Source organism: Hippoglossus hippoglossus, chromosome 3 (assembly GCF_009819705.1).
Source record: "Hippoglossus hippoglossus isolate fHipHip1 chromosome 3, fHipHip1.pri, whole genome shotgun sequence".
NCBI lineage: Eukaryota > Metazoa > Chordata > Actinopteri > Pleuronectiformes > Pleuronectidae > Hippoglossus > Hippoglossus hippoglossus.
In genome coordinates, this window is record NC_047153.1 from 19,256,057 (window position 1) to 19,280,582 (window position 24,526).

Sequence of the window (24,526 nt, forward strand, 5' to 3'; positions counted from 1 at the left end):
GGAGGGCACACTTGAATAAGCAGTGGCGGTGAAGGGAGCCACAGCCGTTTCACATACACTGTGTGTGTGTGTGATCCTTTTACAGTAGAGGATCCACATCCAGATCCCTTCCACAGATTTGGGGCTCAACTGAGCTTTGGAAAGGATCTCTCACTCATATGCTCCCTCTCACATGATTCGTTTAGACACACTCTTACTCTCTGTCTTTGTCCTGCCAGGATTTCCTCTGTATTTCATTTGATCTCTCTCCTTCTCCCCTCGCCTCGCCCTGTTATAGGCTCCTCACTAACTTTAATTGAGCAGCTTAAACATCAGTGGCACTCACAGGTGAAACCACAGTCCATCTTACTTTATATCCACTGTGTGTGTGTGTGTGTGTGTGTGTGTGTGTGTGTGTGTGTGTGTGTGTGTGTGTGTGTGTGTGTGTGTGTGTGTGTGAGTGTTTTAAGTTGAGGTATTTGTGTGTTTGTGTTCCTATACAGACTTCCCTAATTTGTATGCACACATATGCACGGCTCTGTTTGTGTGTGAAAATGTCAGGGATCAAGAGTGGAATTCAGCATATAAAAAAGTGCTCCTTGCTAATTGTGTTGCTGTGCATGCTCCGCTCTTGCACCCGCTGTAGTTTCTGGCTGTTTAGCAGCTCTTTGATCAGCAGATAGTGAGATGGTAGGGGAGGCTGGTTTCGCTGGCTTCCCCAGCCTGATGCACGGGTGGCTTCACTCACATCGTGCACACAGTGGGAGGCTTGACTGCTGATGTGTGTCTGTGCCTATGAAAACTCTGAAAAAGGTGACTTAGAGACAGAGAAAGAGGTGGTTAAAAAAAAGACTTTGCGAGGGAATGTTTAGTTCGGAGGGGGGCATTTTGCCCTAAATGAAGCAGTGCAAATTGCTTTCACCGGCTGCCTGGCAGGGTCCCTTCTGATGTTTATCCTGCCTGTGTGTACTTCTGAACATTGCCTACAGCCACTGCTGCTTCACAGCTCAGATATGATCTCTCAGCTTCTTGTCAAAGATGGTTTTCCTCACCTGTCATTGAGGATTTGTGCAGCATCATCTCATTGGATTCAATGAACACACAGCAAATACGATACATTAAGCTGCATTGCCAAGTATTTTGCAATAATGAAATAGGAAGAATGAGATGAGAAGCAGGATTTTTCTATTTTGTAACGATGAGTATACGTATCCCTAAATCCCTTGTCAACAGTAAATATTACTCTTAGATATTCTGTCGAATTGGACCACTTTTTCAAATCAATTGTGCTGTTTTACACTTAAATTAGGTAATCCTGTTTCTGATCCCCCCCAAGACCTCTGGTCAATAACAGCCCCGCTGGCCTATCAGGGGATGGCATTCATATGGACAAATATGTTGACATAGATTTCCCATACAATCCATTTAAAGCATGTTGTAGAGCGCCTCCCTCTCATATCAGCAGCCATGAATCAACTTATATCGACACACGGAGTAATACGAGTGTAGCTGGGTAATTAACAAGTTCTGTGCAGGATGTGATTGTCATTGTACTTATCAATACAGATTTTAAGTCTGCGTCAGGATGGAGAGGAAACTTTGGTTAATGGTTAGATCGCACAGTGTAACCCCCAAAAATACATCAACAACACACTCGCATGTAGGCCACAGCAAAAACGACTCGACCTTTTCACCTAAAACATCAACACGATAATGGGATGTTTGTCAGATCAGAACCTCTGCTTCTTTGATCTGGAGCCATGGGAAAATGAATTTGGGAAGTGCCCTCGTGGCAGAGACTCTCTTTAAAGAACGGACCTTGAAGGAGCAGCTGCTGTATCAAGGAAGAATTTCCCCCTGCATCTCTACAGGGCCGCGGTGCCGTCTCTCGGTGTGAGGAGCAAAGCCTGTAAAATATCCCTATCCCTGTATCCCTCCGTGAAAAAGAGAGGGGTCAAGAGACAGCCAGTGTAAGCTGTCATGCTGGATCTGATATGAGATACAGGCTTCTACATACATATCAAAGATAGCCCCGCATGACAAGGGATACAGCGCTCAGCATATGATTACACTATTCCTGGTATCTTCAGTGAGCTGAATTCAGTAAGCCGTGTTTGATCCAGTGTCTAATTAATTCCTTAAGTTCTTGTGTTTATTGCGGGGGATGGGGGGGGTGGTCGGTAGGGGGTGGTGGTGGGGGGTATACTTTATGTAAGAAGAGGGGATCTGTCTTTGAAGTGTTCTGCAAATCTCCAGAGGACGACCAAGCCCGAGGCTGGACTCAGGCTGTGGGGAGAGAAGCAACAACCATTCCCCCCCCCCACTGCGGGGCCAAAACTGGGGCTTAACATGGCCATGTTTGCTACTATGTATTAGGATTTTTATGTATTTATTCATTTGAAACAATATGTCCCATCAGAAATATAACGTCTTAAGGCGACAAAATTTCAACAAAGAAAAGACGAGCGTTTTTAAGCTGGAATTCTTGGCCCTGCACTGAAACACTGGCTCCTTAGCAACACTGACAAAAGGAGATTCTGCAATCCTCTGCGGTATTCCCCTCCCTGTGCCTAACTAGCTAATGAACTATCAGCTATCTATCTTCTTTCCACCCAGGGCCCACTTGTCCTTCCCTGCAGACAGAAGCTGCATCTTGGCAGGTCTTGCTGAAGGGGAATCCAAACCTCCTGGCTCCGAACTAAAGTGCTGCATCTTTCTGAAAGTCATTTTGAGGTGAAAAACTGAATTCCGGGATGCTATTTCTGTTGTCGTACACAGCGCCGTCAATATTTGTGAACACGAAACAGCCCCATTCCCAAACTGCAAGCGATTCATCATTTGCAACGTCAGCCAAATTATACATCTTGGGTTTCTAAACAAATTGTAGGCTTTGTGAAGTAAATACTTGTGATAAATCTCACAAGTTAAGTCACTACTTGGGTTGACTTTAAAGCCAAAACCTGCTGACCCTGGCATTTTGGTAAACTAAAATCAACATGATTATATACTGTTAATGTAAACTACTTAGCTTGAGTGCCATCCATAGAGCTACAGAGGACAAAGGAGCCCTTGTTTCATTCTCCAGGGCACACCTTTAGATGAGTTCAACGTTGGACAAACACACGTGCGAGAGCTAATGTTTGAAAAATGCAGAACAAAAGTGGAATGATTTGTCTTTAGTATCTGGGAGGTGGCTGTGGTGAGAGCCTGACTGACTGTAAAAGGTGCACTAAATGATGGAACGACTCTCCTACTCTTCAGTGTGCTATTGCTATTAAAAGGTAGCAGGTATTCTGACATGTCAAAACACAAAAGCACAGGTGCGGCTGGTGAAAATAATAACTGCTCTGCTCTATTTGTTTGTACTAGTAAGCCATGTCAGTGTTAGAGCATGTGCAATACCAGGGCCTTAGAACTAGCTCTAGTTGGATATGGCCAAAATGTGTGACACCTCTGCCTGATGAGTGAAAAATGATAAATGCCTACAGCATGCTGATATTGAGCATGCTACATTGTTCACAGCTGTTAGCATTCATCTCAAAGACCACCTGAGGCCGAGCAGAAGCTCATCAGTAATTCTATATGTATCCTGTCATGAACTATGTTGAACAAGTGGAAGTTTTGATCGGTGATGCTTGATGAAATTACAGAAGGGGACATCGGTACGAATTGTCTGTCATCCTCTTGGGACGTTTAGATCAGTGGATCATTAGCCACATTTCAAAGTCATCCAATGTTGTCCAGTGTTGGACAAACAGACTGGAGGACAGAGTCATCCTGAAGCTGAAGAGATTAAAAATGGATCAACATGCTTTTAATGTGCATGTAATGGTACCAATCAGTGTGAGGGGGCAGAGTTTAATAAATTACTTACAGACATGAAGGCCTACATGTAGTTCTTGTATGGGACAATGTTGGCTCTTTCCTGCACTGAGACATCTTGATTTATCAGCACATGTGCGGGGCTAAATGCTTTATACACTAGTACAGAAACTTTTCAAACCCCTTCACTTTTTAAATATTTCATTATAATGAAGATTTAATAGAATTGCCATTTCGCCCATTGATTTAAACCCAATTGCATATAATTGTCCAAAGGTTCAGCATTTTCTTGTATACTTTGGATAACTAAAAACTGAGTGGTCACCCCGGTCTCAAGCTGCGTGCACTCTGGAGCAGGTTTTCTCCAAGAACCTCAATGTGTTTGGCTTTATTCATCCTTTCAGTTCCCCTCGCGACACTCACGAGTTCTTGCGAGAACTGCAGCAGTAACTAGGAGGAGGAGATCAGATGACGTTTAGCCTAAAAACATGTTGTAAATGATGCCGTTTCGAGTCAAATTTAAATGCCGGGGCTTAAGGACACTTAGATGACACCACAGGAGCAGTATCGAGGCATTTTATGTTATTTTTCTGTTGTTTTTTTTACGTTTGAAGAAGTGGTCACCAGTTACTTCAATTGTATTGGATTTGGCTGCAACACTGTTTACCCCTGAAACTCCAGAAGTGTTTCGTGGACTCAAACACTTCACCCACCCCTCCATCAGCATAGTGGTGAGTAGATAATGAGTGAATTTTCATTTTTGGGTGAACTATCCCTTTCAGCTATGCCTGTTCGGTTCTAGACCACCTCCATGCAAGGCCCTCCCCGCCCTGAATGACTCTGTGATCATGGGAACACCCAGACCTTTACGTTTTCTACCTTTACACTGCTTTATCCCTAACCGAAATATTATGACAGAGTTCCACAGAGAGTTCATTAGACAGATTGGTTTTGTTCTGAAATACATTGTGAATTGTTGTACCTTTCGAAACTATTCCCAATACATTACATGGACAATCAATAATCTATTTTCCCACAGCAAATGGTCTAAAGACTACTGTAAATTTGAATTTTTATTTCATTTTTTTATTTTTAACAGATATGTAAAAAGTTTCTAAAATATGTTTACGCTTTCTCATTATTGGTTATTGAGCCAATTTGAGCCAATTAAAATCCAATCTACAACACAATAAAGTGTACAAAACATGAAGGGGTCTGAATATGCTCTGAAGTTAATGTACTGTCACAGTCACTGTGAATAAGCATGTATCAGGACCCTGAAACTGAAGCAGCTAGATGGAGCTCAGCCATCGAATATTTTATTATTCACACCTGTGTACTACATAATGTGACATATCATAATAAATCCAGTGACACCAGGTCTAATGTTATATATATACAGTATACTGTATATATATATATATTCAAAAAATCATCATTTTTTTATCTTCTGCACAACATGTGTTAATTCCATCAGCCGACACAAATGATTAACAAATGAAAAATGACTGAAAATTATGGAGGTAAGGTTACATTTCTTTTTCTATTAAACATAACTATGCTTATGGTTATAGACATGCTTTTCATAGAGACAAGGTGACATACCATTGTAATAAGGAGAAAACAAAATATAAGATCTATCAAGTCCTCGACCCAGATATATCAGTCCCTCCACTTTATACCAGCACTATACATTGTGCATTGAGGACCATTTGAGAGGGACTTTAACACCATTCAGGTTGTCTACTCACAGAGAGGGAGTAGGTATGAGAAGGTGGAGCAGTACTCCAGCTGAAGAATGTGTTTCTGTAAGACTGGCATACAGAATGAAGGACACATGCTTGTGTGCCCTCTCACACAGGATATCCATAAGAAATATGGACATGACTCCACTGAAATGAGTTAACTCTTTGTGGAACCTGATAATAGACTCTTAATTACCGTACATGCTTGTTTTGCAACATTGGAGGGCCTGTATGTTTTTTAGAATGAATTATGATCTTATGTTGATTTTAATATCTTTAGTTGTTTTTCTTTCTACTAGTGGGTTTGTTTTATACATGAACACCTTTTATAATGTTTGGACCCAATTGTTTTATTTGTTTGTGTCAATAAAACAACTAATTCTACTTCAGTAAATGTAGATTATTGTATAAAAAGAGACATGACTCAGTCTTCTTCTTAAAATACCTCTGCTAACCAAACTGACTGCACCGTACAAGACCAGTGTTTTGGGCTCTATTTGTAGTTTTGTATGGATCGTACCATTGTAACTTCAGAGTACAACTACTTCTCAAAACCAACCATCACTGCCCGGGTTCCCGTCGCACTTCTCGTCTGCGACGTTTAAAATGAGCACAACTGTATTTGTGTCACTTTTTATTCAGCACAAACACACGAGTTCACCTTTTGTCTGCCCACTTCCCCCCACACGCCCCCCTCCGCGGCAGTGGTCTGTCCCTGTCTGCAGCTGATCGGCCCAGAGGATTCCCCGGTGCTTCTGTCCGTCGCTGCCTCCGACGGCTCCGGTGTCCCGATGCCGATTTAAACTGCTCCCCTTCCGCGGAGCACGGTGCCGCTCGTGTCGGCGACACGTTCCTCGTCTCGCGAAAGTGTGGAGGACAATCCGGCCGGGGTTTCAGCTCCGGTCCCGTCAGAGCCAGAGGGGGAATCTACACGCAAATACGAGGCCCTCACTCCATCCCCGGATTCACCTGCTTCGCGGAGAAGCCTCGCACGGAGGAGACGGACATGGGGGACACGGGGAGCGAGGGCAGCAAGCCGCCGAGTAACGTCAGCGTTAGACCGCCGCGCTGCCCCTGTGGATTCTGGGGGTAAGAAGGAACACCTCTGAAATGTCTTGCTTTGAAACCTCTCTCCCCCGACAGCTAGCACTGGGGCTAGCCGCTAGCGTCAGAAGCTCAAACAGGGATGAGCTGCTTTTCTTGTTGCTCCCCCCTCCTCCCCATTGTTTTGTAGCATTAGCCGCTAGCTAACACCAACCGCCCTCGGTAAGCTTCCCCCCCGTGGAGGCAGGGAGCAGGGCAGGGATAAGCCCTCCAGGTAACGTGACAGGTGGGGCAGCGCTAATAAAAACCGGATTGTTAAAGCACTGAGTTCATAAAGGAAGCAGATGGCTCGGGTTCAACCGCCAGCTGGACTGTGGTGGGAAATAGACTGGTGTTTTTGTTCAGGTTTGATTAAAGGCCAAAACAAACACATCAGCTTAGTGTGTTTGTGAAAGGTTTCCTTAGCACATTCATCCTCATGTGTACATTGTATATGTTGGGACACATCCATTCTCCCCAGCTCAACACACTCATAACAGACCAACATACTGTATCTATTAGATATTTATTCCAAGCAATGGTATCTTTTATGATTATGAAATGCATACACACCCACAAAGCACATTTGCAGCAGTAATCATGATTTAAATTGACACGTAATTGGTAATACTAGAGCTATTCTTATACTATTCTTCAATTTCTGATACAGATTCCAATACCTCGGTCGATACCAAGTACTTAACCCATACTAGTGTATTTGAGAAATAATTACTCATATAACATACTTTAATAGCCGCATGCTGCTATGGAAGTGATGATTCATTGTTTATATTGTATATTGAATAGCCTGGCTCAGGTTAAACCCTTTTCTAGTTTGACATAAATACATTAATCCAGGATTACACGACAATTATTTCTTTGAAATAGCTGTTAAATTGCAGCCATAGTTTATAGAAATAAAATCAATTTCAATTAGGGGCCATCCCTCAAAACTGAAAAAGAATAAGTGATTTCCAGGAAAAGAAAATAGCAGGTGTATCTGAGGCAATTCCGATGCTGGTGTCGGTATCGGAACATCACTAAGTAATACAATACAATAAATTCAAATGACACTTTCAAGCTACATGAACTTGCATTTGCATCTATAATATTATAATATTGTATAATTTTATTATAACCAAGTTGGGAATAAAGGTTCCACTTTAGATAGAGGTTTTTGTGTACATTGTATGTTAACACATATAATGGGTATTTGTTGGACTTAGCTTTATTCCTAATGTTCAGCTTGGTTGGAAATGAGTGATATACTGTGGCACCTAACCAGACTGGCTGAAGATCATGTTTTTTCCCCACATTTTTATTCATATAAGCTATAAGAGCTGCCTTAGTACACTAAGTACCTCATTCGCTATTTGCATATTTAAGGGGATGATCTGTTGGAGGTGACATCTTAACCACCCACTGGCTGGATAAGCACAAGAATAATGTCACACAAATATGTTACTATTAAAATGATATCTGTCCCCAGATTTCAATACCAGAGACTTGGGCTTAGTGACATGATCTTAAGAAATCCTATCTCCTGGTAGAGGTTATTTCATGTTGAGATGCATATCATTACTCTATAATCATACCTGTTCTTGACCATGCAAATAGTGATCCATGTCTTTGCAGTTTTAAGTTGGAATAGCAATTGTTGCCTCTTTCTAGCTTCACAATTCTTTGCCAAATACTGTGGTGTGGGCTAAGGCCTCTTGCAAAGTCTAAGTTTAGGGTTTGTTTTGTGCACTTTACTGTTTTTTTGTGACTTTTATCTGTAGACTCTAAGTGTACTGTTTGACAGGATTTTTGCACAGGCAGTTTTCATACCTAAGCCACCTCTCCTTGTAAGCTTTGTTTGGAAAGTGTGAGGGCCCTTGGATCAAATCCTAGGATAAGGGAAGTTACAAACAGTCATTAGAATTGGAATGGAAAAAATGGTAGGAAACACCAGTAAGTTGTTTTTTTAAATGCTGCCTGATGGTGTTTTAGTATGATGGTGAAATGAAGAAGCAGATTGTGAAGAACCGCTTTCTCAGCTGACATCCTCTTGCTTGCTACAGTTTCAGAAATACTTTCACACTTTTCAGTGTTTCCCATGTGTTGACTTATTTGTGTTGGTCCACCACAGTATCAACATTGACCACCACATTTCCTATTTTCTAGTATTTCAAAGGGGTAACATTTTATTTTTTCCTTGTAGAGCTCTGTAAATCACATTGATTTGCTCATCTCTCCTTTCCCACTTTTTGTCTCTCTCACACACATTTTTCATCGAAATAATTAATTCCCTGTAACCTATCATTAACCATCACAACTTAATACTTAACGTTAACCTAACTTATCCATAATCCTTAAGTCTTAACCCTCAAGAAACACTTTGAAGCTGTGAAGGGCGGCCAAAAATGTTCTCACAACAGTTTGAACCAATATTTGTCCTCGCAACTATAGAAAGACATGTCCACAAACTCTCATTAGCAACAGACCTGTCTGTCATAGTCGGACTGGCTAAAAACAACACCACATTTAGTCTTTGCAAACAGCATTGATGTAGCCTACGTGTTGATTTGCATATGGAGCGGGGAAGTGAGTGATGACAAGTGGTCACTCGAGATGAATTCTGATATCAGGTGTGAACTGATGTACTCATCGCTGTCAACTCGTGATTGCATCGTCCGACAAGGATGTTAATGCCATGTCGGAACAGGGCCTAATTGATCTAAGTGGTCTCTCAACCCTGTTAATTGCCTAATAAGGTGGAGAAGACTGTATTTATTTGCAGAAAGGATAAACCTAATATATGTGTGGCTCATCACAGATGTGTTGAACGTGTTGTGTTTGAACGTTGCATCACTTGCCCCTGCAGGTGTGGATTGTTTGTGTTCGTCTCAGATAATTGTGTGCATGTGTCGGTGCAAATCCTTGTCAAGGCCGACATGTGCAGCTTAACTGGGACTTGTCGCACACACAGCAAGTTGAGCAGCCCTGTATCTCTGTCATGTCCAAACACACAGAAAAGTCACAGTTTGCTGCTACCGTGGTAAGCTGCTTTGCTTTGATACTGTTCCTTTAACATTAAATTTACTCACGTGTGACTCTATATTCAGTCTTATTTACAATGTCAGATAGGCAAGTATGATTTCCTGTTCTGGTACATGTGGCAGCTTAATATACTGTCTTGTGGTGTACAAAACATAAATGAAAATCTGTTTAGAAAGAGATTATATGTTAAATAACCAGATAAGAGGGACTGTTTGCAGCTAATCTGGTGACTTTAATATCCTGAAGTAAAGGTGATATAAATCCAATTTTCCAGAGAGTAGTCTTGTTCAGTGATTTACAATGTAACGTTGCTGGGCATAGCATTATACATTCAAAGAAATTAAAGGTATAGTTACCATAGTATTAACACAACATAAAATCTGTACTAGCTGACACACCACCTCGTTGTGTATATATATGCATATATATGGTAGAGTGTATACAAAGTTAAATTATATCGTTAGTTAAAGGGGTTCCTGTGCATCATATTTATATACATGGCCAAAATGTGGTTTACATATTTCCTAAAATTCAAACCTTCTTCCTGTAATGATTTCATTTTAGCATAAAAGCTGTATAACACTGAAAAGTAATGGAGATCGCTGTTTCAAATAGAGAATTGCTGGATTCTTTAAGTAATTGCCTAATCCATTAGTGTATTATTTAGCCCTATATTGCTATGTATAATAATTTGTTGTATAGAGGTATCGATTGCATAACTGGCAGAGGCTGATTGCAGAAGTAATAATATGCTGTTGGCGCATAATACTTGCAATTCCAGACTTTAGACCTTTAAGAGTACACTTTTAATGCCACTGTAGTGACAGATTGCCCTTTTCACTGTGCAGAAGACACAACGGAGGGTTCGTGGTCAGTTTCCACCCTACACTCGACTGTTAATACCACCAACATATTCCTGGCTAATGTACATCTACATAAATTGTAATGTTAATGCGTTAAAATTGGTGGGAAATGTATCAGAAAGTCAGTGTTTCAGTCAGGGTTTCCACCTCCTCAATTGTAAACATTTTCTAGTTTTCAGTCGGCTGTTATAGTAAACTGAATATACCTGGGGTTTGGGCTGTTGTGACAAAACAAGATATTTTTATATAGTCACATAATATGCATTTTTCCTAATTTGCTGACCTTTCAAAGACCATGCGATTAATCAGATCATATCCTGATTAATCGAATAATAATGATAAAAATAAGATAATAAAAATGGTCATAATTTGCAGCCCTACTTCAGACAAAATGAAGGACAATGCAACCATTTCTCTTGAAATGTATTCCAATGTGTACCACTTAGAAAGCAAAAATTAATTTAGGCACTGTAAAACATATTCCTTGTGATTTAGGATTCCCTAAATGCTACACTGACAAAAATAAATTTGTTGAACCAACTTAAGAAATTACTAATTAATTGTGAAATTACTACACAAATTGATTATGTTCAAATTAGTTAAATTTGACAAAAACTTAATGTGAATGTAGAACTGCAGAGTTATTATCTCTTCTCCCCCGTAACACAGCCGTTCTGTCACTTTTCCCCACCCCTTATTGATAAGCCATCATCTAATAACGTCTGCCTGAGAAAACTTTATTAACAGACTTGCATCTGTATTTCTGAAGTTGTTTTTTATTTAACCGATTATGTCAGTACAGTGTTTCATAGCACTTAATTCCCTCAAAACATTTATCACCCATCTAAGCCTCTGCTCCCTTGTGTCAGTCAAACTGAATTACGCAGCCTGTCTTCCTGTCTGTTCCAATCAGGCGTTCTCATTAGTAACAGCAGTGGGCCAAGTATGAAACAGATTGATTGTGGAGCACTCTGTTTAAACTTCACTCTGCTTAACAGGCATGTAGGTGTTTCTGTTCTGCATGTTTCCTCTCACCCTTTTTATTTCCCCAATTAATGTGCGATTTGTAAGGTTGACAACAGGATATGACTTGTTTATCCAGTGCAGGCTTCCTTCCTGCCTGTGTGTCATGATGAAATTTCTCTTCTATGCCTCAATTCTTTCTTTCCCCTTTCTCTTTTCTACCTAATACCACACACCGGGCGACTGACAGACAGCCCTCAGGTTGACTGCGGCTGACCCTACATTTAGAAATGAGGACAAAGGTGTTCAACGAAGCGCCCAAAATAAATAGAATGTGACTGATAGCAGTGACCGTCACGGTCAATGCGCAGCCAGTAAGGACGAGGGCTGAAGAGGAAATGAGAGGAGCCCTCTCTGAGGAAAGCCAGAGCCATCTGCTGTGAAAGAGTTGTGCCACTGAAATCAGTGAGGCTTTAATGATCTTTATTCGCAATTAGAAATCAATGTTAGAATCAGCATTTGTTTGTGAGGGATTCGGACACCTGATCCAATTGAGCTTGGACCTAAATTTCTGATACAATACAATAAGTAAAATGCAATTTATGACACATCTTTGTCAAAAGTTAGCAAAATAATGAATTAAATATCATTCTTAGACAAAATAATTGTTAGAAATCTACATCAGACAGGCAGACAACATCTAAAGGATCAAATACTTTCATTCATACTGTATGACCAAGTAGCTTCTTGTTTTTCATTTCCTATTTAGTATTACTGCAATGGTTGCAAGACAGAAAATAACTTAAGTCAAATTTCAGCTGACTTTGTCTCGCCTCCTACTTACCCCTCAACGGCCTGATAGCATGGCAGCTTTGCATTCAGTGAATTATGTATAACTCTACTACCGGGATCCCATATGAGAAATTAAGTTTCAGTCTCGGACTCAGGGTTGTGGAAACGCGTTAGTCCTTATGTCTGGATAACAACCAGTAAAATGCACTTGTATCTTTTGCATCCCATTCTGCAGTTTTCTGGAACTCTCTCACACAAATGTACGACTTCTGTTTTTGATTAACACATGTGCTTTGCCTTTCTGCTCTTTTCATCAGGTCGAGCAAAAACATGAATCTTTGCTCACAATGTTTTGCAGGTAAGTTATTTTTCTGCTGTGTGTTTGTTTGGTCAATGCTGATACAGATATTATAGCGTAAAACAAATGTAGAAAATGTATATGTAAATTGGATACCTAAGATGTCATCATCAAATCCTTATAAAAGAGAAATGTAATTGAGAATATTGAATATTTTACAGTTCAACCATGAACGTTATTATGAATACAAACAAATACAAATGCAACCAAATATATATTCAACTTGAATTAAGAAATTAAACATATTGTTTGTATTCACATCTTTTCTGCATTGTTCATTCTGTAAACTAAAAGTTGCATATCAGCAAACATTAACGCAGATACTGATGATGATGTATCAGGCTCTTCTCCTTAGAAACTTTCATGAGTTGGACTTTTGCATATCTTTTTTCATCAGAATATTTTGTACCTTGTGCTTCATTTCATCCTTTAATACAATCAGTGTTAGAGGTTATAGTAGAAAATGATGTGTCCATTCACATAAAATTAGAACAGTGCTCACAGTGTGCCACTGCTTCTGTTTGAAGTTGATCATCATCCTTTGATGCACCAGAGTTCTCTCAATGACACACTTGTTTGGCCCACTGTCCAACTGAACAACCACTCCATACACCAACAGATAGATGCTTTCAAATATGTGCGTGCAAATGTCTCACCATCTGCCCTTCTTTTGTAGACATTCAGAAGAAGCAGCCAGACAATGACTGTGCCCCAAAGGCCTCCTCAAGCTCCAGCAGCAGCAGCAGCAGCAGCAGCCAAGCAGACATCTTCTGTAATGAAACAAACGGCAGCATTAGTCAGTCACTGATGTCGATGCCGAACACGTCAGAGGAGCCGTCACCAGGAGAGATGGGAGTGACATCTCTACCTGCTCAGGACGGTAAGAGAGCAGTTAATTAAGTAGTGAGAAATGAATCTTATCAGGTTTGCTTTTCAGCTCAGATGGACCAAGTCCTCTTTATTATTTCAGATGTGTCAGAGTTCATTGATAAGTCTTTTCCTCCGTTTTCTTTGAACCTAGATAGTAGAGCATTTCTAATCAAACACGCCTGTGCAGAATGTGAATGTAGTGTAACATGCTCAGAATTGTCCAGTGTTTCTGTCTGTAGAAGACTGCTAGTTTCTGCAGTGCCCCTGTCCTGGCTATATTTGTCCTCATGGCACAGATAGTGAAAATGATAGGAAAGGGTATCTATTCACAAGTGAAGGTTTTAAGAGGACACCTACAAGTGCCAGGGCATCTGTCATCACTATACAGTGACAAGGTTATTTTTGGCGGCCGATGCAGGACAGGACAATAAAGTGGCCACCAAATGGATGTGTGGAGCTTGTGAAAAGGTTTGTGTTTTTTCTGTTCAGGCTGGAGTTTATTTTTTGTAGTAATATACAGAGGTTGTTGATTATTTTGATTTAGATACAGATCATCTTATAAAACAAACTAATTTCACTCTAAGACAGTCACAAGTAAAATGTTTAGTAAAGAACCCTATAAAATGAATGATAAACACCTTGTGTTGCATCTTTTGTTGTTACTTGAAATGTTTTTGTGTTTTGGACTGGGACAGCTATGGTTCAGGTTTGGTCGAATTATTCTTCCTCCTTGACTAATATGCATACATTTTACCATGAACTCATATGACTAACAGAAAGAAATGAATACCAGCTTATTTCTTAAGGAAATATTTAATATCACTACTCAACCATGGCATGACATGTGGTTTATAATTAGCAGAGTTGCAGAATTGCGGTATTTATTAGCTCTGCCGAGGAGGATACGCTTTCACTCCGTCTGTTTATTTGTTCGTTGGTTTGTTTGTTCGTAAGCAAGATTCCATTAAAAAAAATGTTCACGAAACTTGATGGGACTTGGGCCAAGAAAGAATCAATAAAATTTGGGTCTGAATCAGGATCCAGGATTTTTTGAAGTTTTTAACATTCTCATTGATTTCTCAGAGAAACATTCATGGATCTTCATGAAAAAATCCGGCATGTTTCAGGGACTGATATTTAAGTGTGTACAATTTGGTGCAGATCAAAACTTGTATCTTGTGAATTTAAATGTGGTTTCAGAAGGGGACTGTTGGGTCTTGGTGGAGGTACAGTAAGCACTCTGCTGAGAACCCCTCTAGTTTTTCAAAAGGAAATGTCTCCATGTGACTTTTTCTAGTATTGAACTCTAAATTAACTTTTATAACTGTGTCAGGATCACATGGCTCATACAGTGGAGACCTCTTTCCCTTTCAGAGGTCTCAGACTTTTATTTGATATAAAATACAAATAAAATTCCCCCACCCACAGTCAGCTGTCTGTCGGCTGGCTTCAGTGTGCATGCGGCAGTTTCCCTGTCACAGATATCTGTCGCTGTGGGGGAGGAAAAAAAAGCTCAGAGTTTAATAAAGGATTCCACACGCCCCAGTCTCGGTCTTTTTATGTAGCTTCCATGTGGAAAACGGTACCAGAGTATCCAGGCAACCAGCAGAAAACTCTTCTGCAGCCTGTTTCCTCAGGCTGTTGCGATTATAAACTGTGTGACTTTAAGGATAACCTTTTTTTATGAAGCTGTTTATAACACGTGACCTTATCTGTCGATCACAAGCGTTCACAGTTGCTTGGCTTCCATATTGTGATAACATGTGATTGTTTATATGTAGGTCCATGCTTTTTATGACTTTCTATACAACTTGCATCTCTATTAATTGTTATTTATTGGTCTGTTCTAAGTCAATATCAAGGTGCATTTAATTTAGTTTGACACCTTTTATGAGAGAAATTTCAATAAAGTTTTAAAAGGAAAAAACTAACGTCCTTATGTCCTCTCTCTACTTCCATTTTTCATTCTCATTTTCTCTCTCTTTGCCTCCCTTTTGCTCACTTTATCTCTCTCTCTCTCAGAAGTATCCAGCACAGACACAGTCTTTGGGTCACTCTCCACCCCCACAAAACGCTCCTTTGAGTCAGGTATGCCTCAGTGTGATGTCCTTTGTTTTGTTTTACATTGTGTGACCCAGTAATATTGACGACATTGAAACGAGTTGGCTTTTAAAAAAAACCCTGCTGACTCTCTTCAAGTGCATATTTCTCCTTATGGTGTTTTCACCTTGTTAGCTGACACAATGTGCTGCTGCCTTCACACACATGAACACCCGCACATGACTTAGGACAACTGCAGAGTAGGCGTGGTGAGGAAACGGTGCATGGACATGTTGATCCCTTGTCTGATGCAGCGGGATCATGTGAGCACCATACCATAACATTTGTGCACACACAGCATCATTTCAATCTTATGCTCTGGCTGAATGGGTGTTTCACTTTTTTACCTCTTTCTATATATGTTTTTAAAGTCTGGATATATGTAAGCTTTACCAGTCTTTTATACATTATTTGTCAATATCAATACAATATCATTAAATATAAGTAAAAATGTTTTGGCTTCAAATTTCTTTTATTTTTTTGGACAAAAAAAACTTGCCAGTTGTTGACTAACAGTTAAATTAGATTTTCCAGCCTGTGTAAATTGGCAGCAGAGATTTACCTTTTTTTTCCACAACATGCACTTGGACATGTACAGAGACACATACTCACACACACAGAGGGATCGATGGTGAAGGCTAGGAGGATCTGGCTGCCTCAGCCTGGCCTAGTTCTCAGAGATTTATTGAGCACTGATCTGCATTCCGCCGGGCTGGGGGAAAAAGTCTGCAGGATTGATGAAAAAAGCTGAGTTGAAATTCCAGCCGACCATTGGAAATTTGCTACAAGCTCTTCCTGTCTCAGGTGCTGGGTTGAATTTAATCTAATGCAGCAGAACCATTAATCTCCAAAGCACCTTTTTATTTAACACAAAGGTGTTTTTGTCCCTGCGTGCCATCATCTGTTCTCTTGCAGTTTCAGAGCTCACTAAATCAGAGATAATGTCTTCTATATTAAATGAAATGTTATGGAGCCTATTATTGGAGAATTGTTTTCCTCTTGAAATTCTAGTCAAAGCTCCAGTCGGAGATGAATACTCTCTGGATTCACGTGGTTATGGGAATGATAAAAGCTGGAGCAGGCAAATCCATTGCTAGACTAATTATTTAAAACCATTTCTAGCAGGTCGATTAACCTTCACATGCTTTTGTATTTTTTAGAAACATAAAACAGATTTTTCATTTTCTGAAAGTCATTTAGCCGGGCTCCTGACTTTTAGTTGTACTACAGTACCATGATCCACGTTCATCGAGGATGTATCTTTTTATTTATTTGAGCAATAAAAAATGTGATCAATGTAAAATTTAAGGGTAAAAAATATGTTGTTGTAGTGTAAGTAATAGCTTTTTCTCTCTTTATTTTTTTTGTATGTGCTTATATTGGTCTGCAGCCTCTGAGTCAGAAAGCGATGCTTCACCTGAGAAGCGAGCCAGGGTGGGTGTGGTGCCAGAGAGTGAGGAGTCTTTATCATCGTCGTCATCTTTGTCTGCGTCGTCATCCTCATCCTCGTCTCGCGGTGGCTCCAAACAGCGGAGCCGCAAACGTTGCCACCGCTGCCAAACCAAACTGGAGCTGGTTCAGCAAGAGCTGGGTTCCTGTCGCTGTGGTACGATGATACAACTCTGTAAACATGAACATGCATTCGAACACACAGTGTGAACAATGAAAAGACATATGCTAATACCTCACACGTCATGGCTTGCACATGAATTAGTGACAGCCGTTATTCATGACCTTGTTTTTGTACGTTGCATGTGCACAGTACATAAATAAATGTTAGTTAACTTGGTCATAGGTTTATGAAGTTAAATGCATCTAACGCCTGCACGTGTGTTTGTGGTGTTGACAGGAATGTCGATGGCCATAGTGCCTCTGCTAGCCTAGGGGGGCCATTACAGGAAGCCTGAATGGTTCACATTGCACATAAAACATAAGCCAATTACCACAAACACTAATGCAGTTTAAACCAATACTTGGTTTGCTAATCAACTTGTTTGCATACAAATTGAAGTACTTAAAAAGTCACAGCTCTTCACTGCTTAAAGACCATCTGCTTAAACCCACACACTAATTTCTAAATTGGAAATTGACTTTCCTTTTTTTCCACCAGGCACAGCTTAGTGCACGGGCCATCCATCCTTAATAGTTCAGCGGTTACGATGAAAACATGCTTTTCACAGACTGAAGGGGAAATGGTGGCAATTACAGTGATTTCTGACTACTGCAGTAATTGCAGATTACTGTGCTAATGGTTGTGCAGAGTGTAAGCCAAGAAGGTCTGATAATGAGTTGATAGCACAACCACTTTTCAGACTGTAAATGGGGAAAGAAACGATAGCTCCACCGCAGTGTCTGATCTTATGCTGTCACACCCAGTCGACTTCTGCTGTTGCACAGTGACTGTGATATTCAACTCACGGGATGTGAGTCTCACACACACAAAAAGCACGGCAACATAAAAAGATGATTAAGTCAAACAAGCTCTCCTCTAACATGGAGACCCAACTTTCATTGTCTTTTTCTTTGAAAGCAATAGTCCTAAAATGTCTGATTTGAGAACACCTACATTATCTTTTCCTTAAAGGAATAGTTCACCCAAAAGTGATAATTCACTCATTATCTACTCACCCCTATGCCGATGGAGGGGTGGGTGAAGTGTTTGCGTCCACAAAACGTAAACACTTCAGGGGTAAACGTAGTAGTAGCTGAATCCAATCCAATACTTTAAGCAGTAACCTATTTGACATTTGTTTAAAACATTAACTTCCATGTTATGAATTTGGTCTGTTCCAAATATGGAAAACAAGGCGTGGTATTCTGGATTTCCTGTATGTTAATATTCTTTCAGTCACGCGGTACATTCTAGTCACATAATGGCTGCAATCCATTTTCTCTTGCCAGCAGGCTGCAAGTTGTGCAGCAGCAGGGATGATGAAAACCACTTATAAAGTCAGTCTATTAATCAATGTTCCCACTCCAGTAACTGGTTATGTTTCAAGTATTTCTGTACAATATGTGTATGTGCATTTTTTATCCCCCCCGACATTTAATGCAGGGTAATCAATATTTCCGTCCATCCGTCTGCAAAAATTTCGTTTACGCAGCAGAACTTGCAAAAAATTGGAATTTTTCATTAACCTTTGCAGTTATGAATCATGCTGTGAAATGGGAAGTGGTGCTGTTTTGATATTTTGGGTTTCGGAAAATGTTTTGACTTTTCTTTGACAGTTTGATTCGGAGAATTTGAGAGTATTTATTGTTTCTGGAGGAAAACTCAAAAACCTTGTAGCATTTTTTTAGAAAGAAACTGTGGCTTGAGATAGACAGGCTGTTCTTTGCAGAAGAGAACAGCTGTTAGCATTGTGCTGCTCCAGGTGGGAGCTGTTATGTCATCAAACTGGTCGAGTTTTTTAGGCTTAAATGCTCATTGCATAGCACCATCGATAACCTCACAGTAAATTCATGATAAGAGTTGTTTTTATCAGAATAACATTAAAAACTAGAGCTTTAATTTCATAATCCAAATAAAAAAATGAATAGATAATCTTTAATCAATGAATAGATAATCTTTAATTATACCTTCAGAATTATTCCAACTTTTGCCTGCTTACAATCAAGTCCTGTCACATGACAAGTGCAGCAATCGTCCCTCCTCCATAATGTTAAGGAAGATTCTTGATTTTAGCCAATCAGCACCAAATAATGTGGATGACTTTTGTTCAGCTTGCTCTCACTTTTGTGAAATAGCTTTTCTTCATTTCCACCTTCAGGAAAAATAAATATTTTAAACATCTTTAATAGTACTCAATAAAAACTTTGAACATATACAAATTTGACTTACAAAGACAGTCTTCATTATACAACCCTAAAGCACATTTCCACTCACTAAATTTCACTCCAGGTCATTGATATTTAAAAACTGAACCCATTTCACTGTAAAGTTACAAAACGTCGGCAGGCGCCTGGTGGAAAATGGTTGGTGTGTGGTGTCTACTGGAGTAACTATCATGGTCTCATATCCCTAACTTCGAAAGGAGTGTCATGAACGACTTCTAAATGTGGGGCTTATTATCAGTGGGACTTGTTAAATATAGGACAAATGGTGGAATGGAAATCTGTTGTACTGCTAAATTATTTGACAAATTAATGTCTGGAGGGAATATCAGTTGCAGTAAGCAAGGACTACACCCATCCCTTTTTAATACACTCAAACGTTACACAACTTTCTCCCTTACACTCCCATTGTGTGAACTGTAATCACTTGTAATTGCATAGCAACCAGCTGTCAAACTGGGCATTTCATCGCTGCTCATCGAGCGCCAGCAGTGTTATTATGTGTATTAATGAATGAATTTAAAACCATGAGCGCTAACGAGCTTCTCTGAGCTTAACGAGCCTCCTGCAGCGGCGGGGCCTTCTGTTGAGAGCGCTACAGAAGAGACGGAGTCAGTGAGAGAAATGAGGGGTGTCTGCCTTTGTTCAATGGAGTCAAAAGAGGAGGCGATGAGCTTGTCTTCTCTGGTAACTAAACACTCATGGAAAGGCCGTGAATATTATCTGCTCTCCGTCGTATCCAAACTCTTGTATCTAAGATGCTTGACCCTGTCAAACACAACTTAGCCTTGCTCGCTACTTTCAAATGCTAGGCTTATTCTCGTTGGCTAGTTCCTTCACATTCACCTGGTAACATTTAAGTCAGTCACTGCAGTGTATGCAGTTCATTTGAATCGTATGCCTCACTTACCAATGTGCAGACAGACTGTCTGACTAGGGAGCTTATTAAATACTCAAGCAGGCCCGTGAACCATGATGGGTTCTGTTGGGCGCCCCCTCCAGGCATGGCAGGCTCAACTCGGCCAGCTTTCAGGATGTGGTATGGGTTCAGTTCAGAAGTGATGGGAAAGTGACCCTGTGCACAGTGAAGTAGTGAAAAGAGTCTCTGGGTTACTGTCTCGAGCAGAGGTTTGTTGGGTGGACACCCGCCGTCAGCTGCTCTGCTCCTTGGGTGTCTCAGGTGTGTGCCAGGTTGTCCACTAACCAGTCTTTGTCTACCTGCCTTGCTCCACACCCAACACCAAAAATAAAGGAATCAACAAATGGGTTATAACAAACCTATGGTCTTGCAAGCTATTTCAACATAAAGTATTTATAATATGAATATTGCTAATATGATGCTTATCTTTCTTTTTTGACATGTGTAGAAAATGTAATTGTTAAAAAAACTGGTGTGTAAAGATATTAAATAAAGCCTCATATCAGCCGTTTTCCATATAGCCGACTGATAAATCGATCAAGCTCTAGTTCATTTAGAGTATATCTTGTGATATTCTGTTCTGTTTGTGATTCAAGTTGTTAAAAGTTTAAACTGCAGCAGAAGTGATATTCGTACCTTCACTGAACTTGTCCAACTGACTGCTCTTTCTCTCTCCCACCCTCCAGGTTACGTCTTCTGTATGCTCCACCGGCTCCCGGAGCAACACGATTGTTTGTTTGACCACCTGGGCCGTGGTCGTCAGGAGGCTGTCTTGAAGATGGTCAAGCTCGACCGCAAGGTGGGCCGCTCATGCCAGCGCATCGGGGAGGAATGCTCCTGAAGAATCTCAGCGATCAGACAGTATCTTGGCACTAACAGGGATTTGATTTATCTTTTTTTGGGTCTCTTATTTTTCAAGATTTCTGCAGGTTTTTTGGATACAAACCTCCACTTGTTTCTTTAAATTATGCTCCTTTCTTTTTACATCCCACTGTTTCCCCATATCTGGGTCGTTTCCAGCTTCTGTTTGCTTGATCGTATCCCTGCTGCTAAGATGCCTTTTGGAAAATACTCATACCCAGGAATAAAAGAACATTAAAAGAGTTAAGGAAATATCCTCTCCACATTTTTTGCAAGCTCCTGACTTCACAAGTGTGAGTGGAGCAAGAACGAATTAACGGATGAAGAGAGGAATTACAAACATTTGTCCTGGAAGCCAGTTTAAGACTGTACTCTTTACCTCAAAAATGAAAAAGAAAAACACCCAACAACAAAGAATGACGAGGATCGAGGAGTAAGGGATGGTCACCCTTTGTGTACACTTTTGCTTTGGCGCTGTTAATGGACTGTTCTTTACCTCAAAGTCAGACAGAGCTGCTTTCTACTCTGCGCCAAGCATGGACTTTGTGAAGCAAACCAAGATAGCCGGCCTCGGTTTAAGTCAGTGTCTTACCCCCTGGCCGTCCTCCACCTTTAATCCTTAACCTTTAGAAACACAAACACCTGGTAATCATCCACTTCAGGATATCAGAGCCCATTGTTTGCCCTTCCTCCCAACAACTCTTTCTCACCTTCAAACCAGGCAATCCTTTGTCTTCAGATCGTTGTGAAGTTGTTTTTCCCGTTGTAAACAATGAAATCCAAATTCAGAAGCCGCAGTGTGAGCCCAACTCAAACACACACACACACCGATAGTGGGAACCGCGAGCTACTCGTCCTTGGATTGCACACAGATCTGTCTTCAACGTTGGGATGTGATTGATCCAAGACTTAATTTGTCGAGGATTTTCTCTGTCTTCCTTTTTTTGTCTCAACCTTTATCTTCCTTATCCTCCACGTGAAGACATTTTCTCTTCGCAGCCATCGTCTTTATTTCCGCAACATGTGGATTACGTGTGCTGGATGTGTGCAAACTTCAGGAAGAAGTACATTTACAGGACGTGGACATTAAAGTGTGCTTGTATGGTTTATGACTGGACCTGGAACGTCTGCATTGTACACATCCTCACATCACCTTAAGTTGTTTTATGTGCTTAGCTGTTGTTCTCTTTGAGCACAAACAGGCAAAGTGAAAGGCGGCGGCAGAGTTTGGACTGAAGCAGAAATTGGCAGAGCATCACTCAGAGATGCCTGTTGGACTTTGTTGCTGTTCAGGTTTCCTCTTAACTTCTTAGCCCTTCATTTCACTTATCGACATTGTTTAAGGTCATTTCTCCCAATAGCTTTGAAACAAGACTTAATATTATTTTGGTTTCATTCTTCTTCCCCGTACTTAAATGCTCCTTTTTTCCTCCCTCTGCCCCATGCTTTAATTTCCTGCTGGCATGATGAGCCCACATCCTCCTCCTGCCTTTGACTTTCCTTTTCTCATCTTCCTCTTTATTGATTGCTCTGCTTTCCCTCCTTTTCTCCTCACTGCCTCTCCACCACTGTCTTTCTTGTTTTGCTGAAGATGACGAAAGAGGGATGGGGTGAGCGAGTTGAAATCAGCAAATAATTCCTGTCTCAATGTGTTCCTCGTGGAAAGAATGAGCAGAAAATGCATAATGAAAAAAATATTCTGTATCTTATGGAAAACCTTATTTAACCCTTTTTTGCATTGCAGATTTAGTTACACTTTAGTGTAGAGCTGCCTTTGTTTTGGTTGTAATGTCATGATGGGAAGATGAACGTGGAAAATTCTGAATTTTTGTTTCCATTGCATTACCCTCTGCTTCCCCTTTCCAAGTTTTTCTTTTACTGAGAAAGAATAAATTGGATTAGACAAAGTGTGGAAATCTCTGGTGTACTTATTGACAAGACAGATGGGAAGATTAAGAATTGTTTGTGAGACTTTAGCCGACTTACCATGTTTTTTTTCCCCCCTCCACTCTGGTCTGATTTTGCCATTGCACTCTGTAAGGGAAATGTGGCAGTAGAGTGAACATCTGTTCATATTTTGCACCTTGATTGTTTTTTAATGAATGCACGTATGTAGTGTGGTTCCTGCAACATGTCTCTGGGTCTTGGCCATGTCCCAACATCCTGCCAGTTTTTTTTTTTACAGTGATGTAAACGTCTGTTTACTGCTCACAGAGGGCTGCTATAAAGCCACTCTCATTTACTTAACAAATCTGTTTGAGCGTGTTTTGCGTGTGTGCTTGTGTGTGTGTGTGCTCGCTAATGGAGAAATCTAACTAAAGAGGCTTCTGACGGCAGCAATGATTCTTGTGGGACGGCTGCGCTAATTAACGTTGGGGACAAAAAGAAAACGCACTATATGTAGTGGGGATCAAAAGACATCTTCAAGTGTTTGAGCCTGGCCGGCCGCCAGCCTGAGCGTAGTCCCTCGCCCTCCTCCTCTTTCAAATGGAGCCAGAACTACACAAGTTAGCGCCTTAATGTGAATTAGTCGTAATAGAGGCTTCTCTCAAGGTGGTTGAAAGTTTGAGAAGCCGGGCTGAGCCACAGACAGCATTTAGAATATCTTTAAACTTGACCTGTGTGTCCCCATTCTAAAAAGCAGCAAGACATTTTCAATCCTGTCGGTTTCTCTGCTTCAGTGTTAAGCCACACATGGGGTCACCTGACGTGCAGAATTACAACATTTTCTAAAACTGATACATTTTATAGTTTAGTTTTTATCGAAAAAAACTACTTGAAATATATATCTTCTATTTCATCCACTTCCCCTCTTGGGTTATTTATAAAAGGTATGCTGCATGTTGACGTGTCATATAACGACTGCAAATGCTGAACTTCTGACATTTGGATAAAAATTTGGGAATTATACGTTTTTCTCTCATATGCAGACCTCTATTTATTTCTAATGAGGGGTGCACATTTCCCTGCTTTTGATTGGTTTGGAATACACTGAGGGGCTTTTCTAATCTTTTAAGTCCCCCTCAGGCTTTTTCAGAGCCCTCTCTTTGTTTTGGATTTCAGCGTCTGTATTCTCCTTTGTGCTCCATGTTGTCTTGATTATATCCTGACACACAGGATGAAGCACGATGCCAGGATTGGGTGGCAAGAAGGAGCATAGGATCTGTATTTGCTGCTGACTGCCTAGTGTTCGAGAGGGATTTGGGGGATAAGACGTTGTGGCCAGTGGTAAGTAATCTCCTTACAGCTCAACAAACAAGGACGCCAGCCATTCTTACTGCCATCACTGGCTGCC

General features: G+C 40.6%; 1 protein-coding gene across 1 annotated transcript; it reads left to right on the plus strand.

The window, feature by feature from the left end:
• Positions 1–6,247: 6,247 nt before the first annotated feature.
• On the plus strand, positions 6,248–22,926 carry LOC117758612 (AN1-type zinc finger protein 3-like). Its single transcript, XM_034580442.1, has 6 exons — positions 6,248–6,635; positions 12,607–12,647; positions 13,324–13,527; positions 15,540–15,605; positions 17,008–17,223; positions 21,057–22,926. Exons 1-6 carry the CDS (start codon positions 6,553–6,555, stop codon positions 21,209–21,211), a joined length of 765 nt encoding a protein of 254 aa, XP_034436333.1. The 5' UTR covers positions 6,248–6,552; the 3' UTR covers positions 21,212–22,926.
• Positions 22,927–24,526: the final 1,600 nt, after the last annotated feature.

Bases quoted from the DNA above. Each gene is read 5' to 3' on its own strand.
- LOC117758612 (XM_034580442.1), top strand. From the start codon at position 6,553: ATGGGGGACACGGGGAGCGAGGGCAGCAAGCCGCCGAGTAACGTCAGC. The intron at 13,528-15,539 runs GTAAGAGAGCAG...TCTCTCTCTCAG, and splicing joins ATCTCTACCTGCTCAGGACG to AAGTATCCAGCACAGACACA. The intron at 15,606-17,007 runs GTATGCCTCAGT...ATTGGTCTGCAG, and splicing joins AAAACGCTCCTTTGAGTCAG to CCTCTGAGTCAGAAAGCGAT.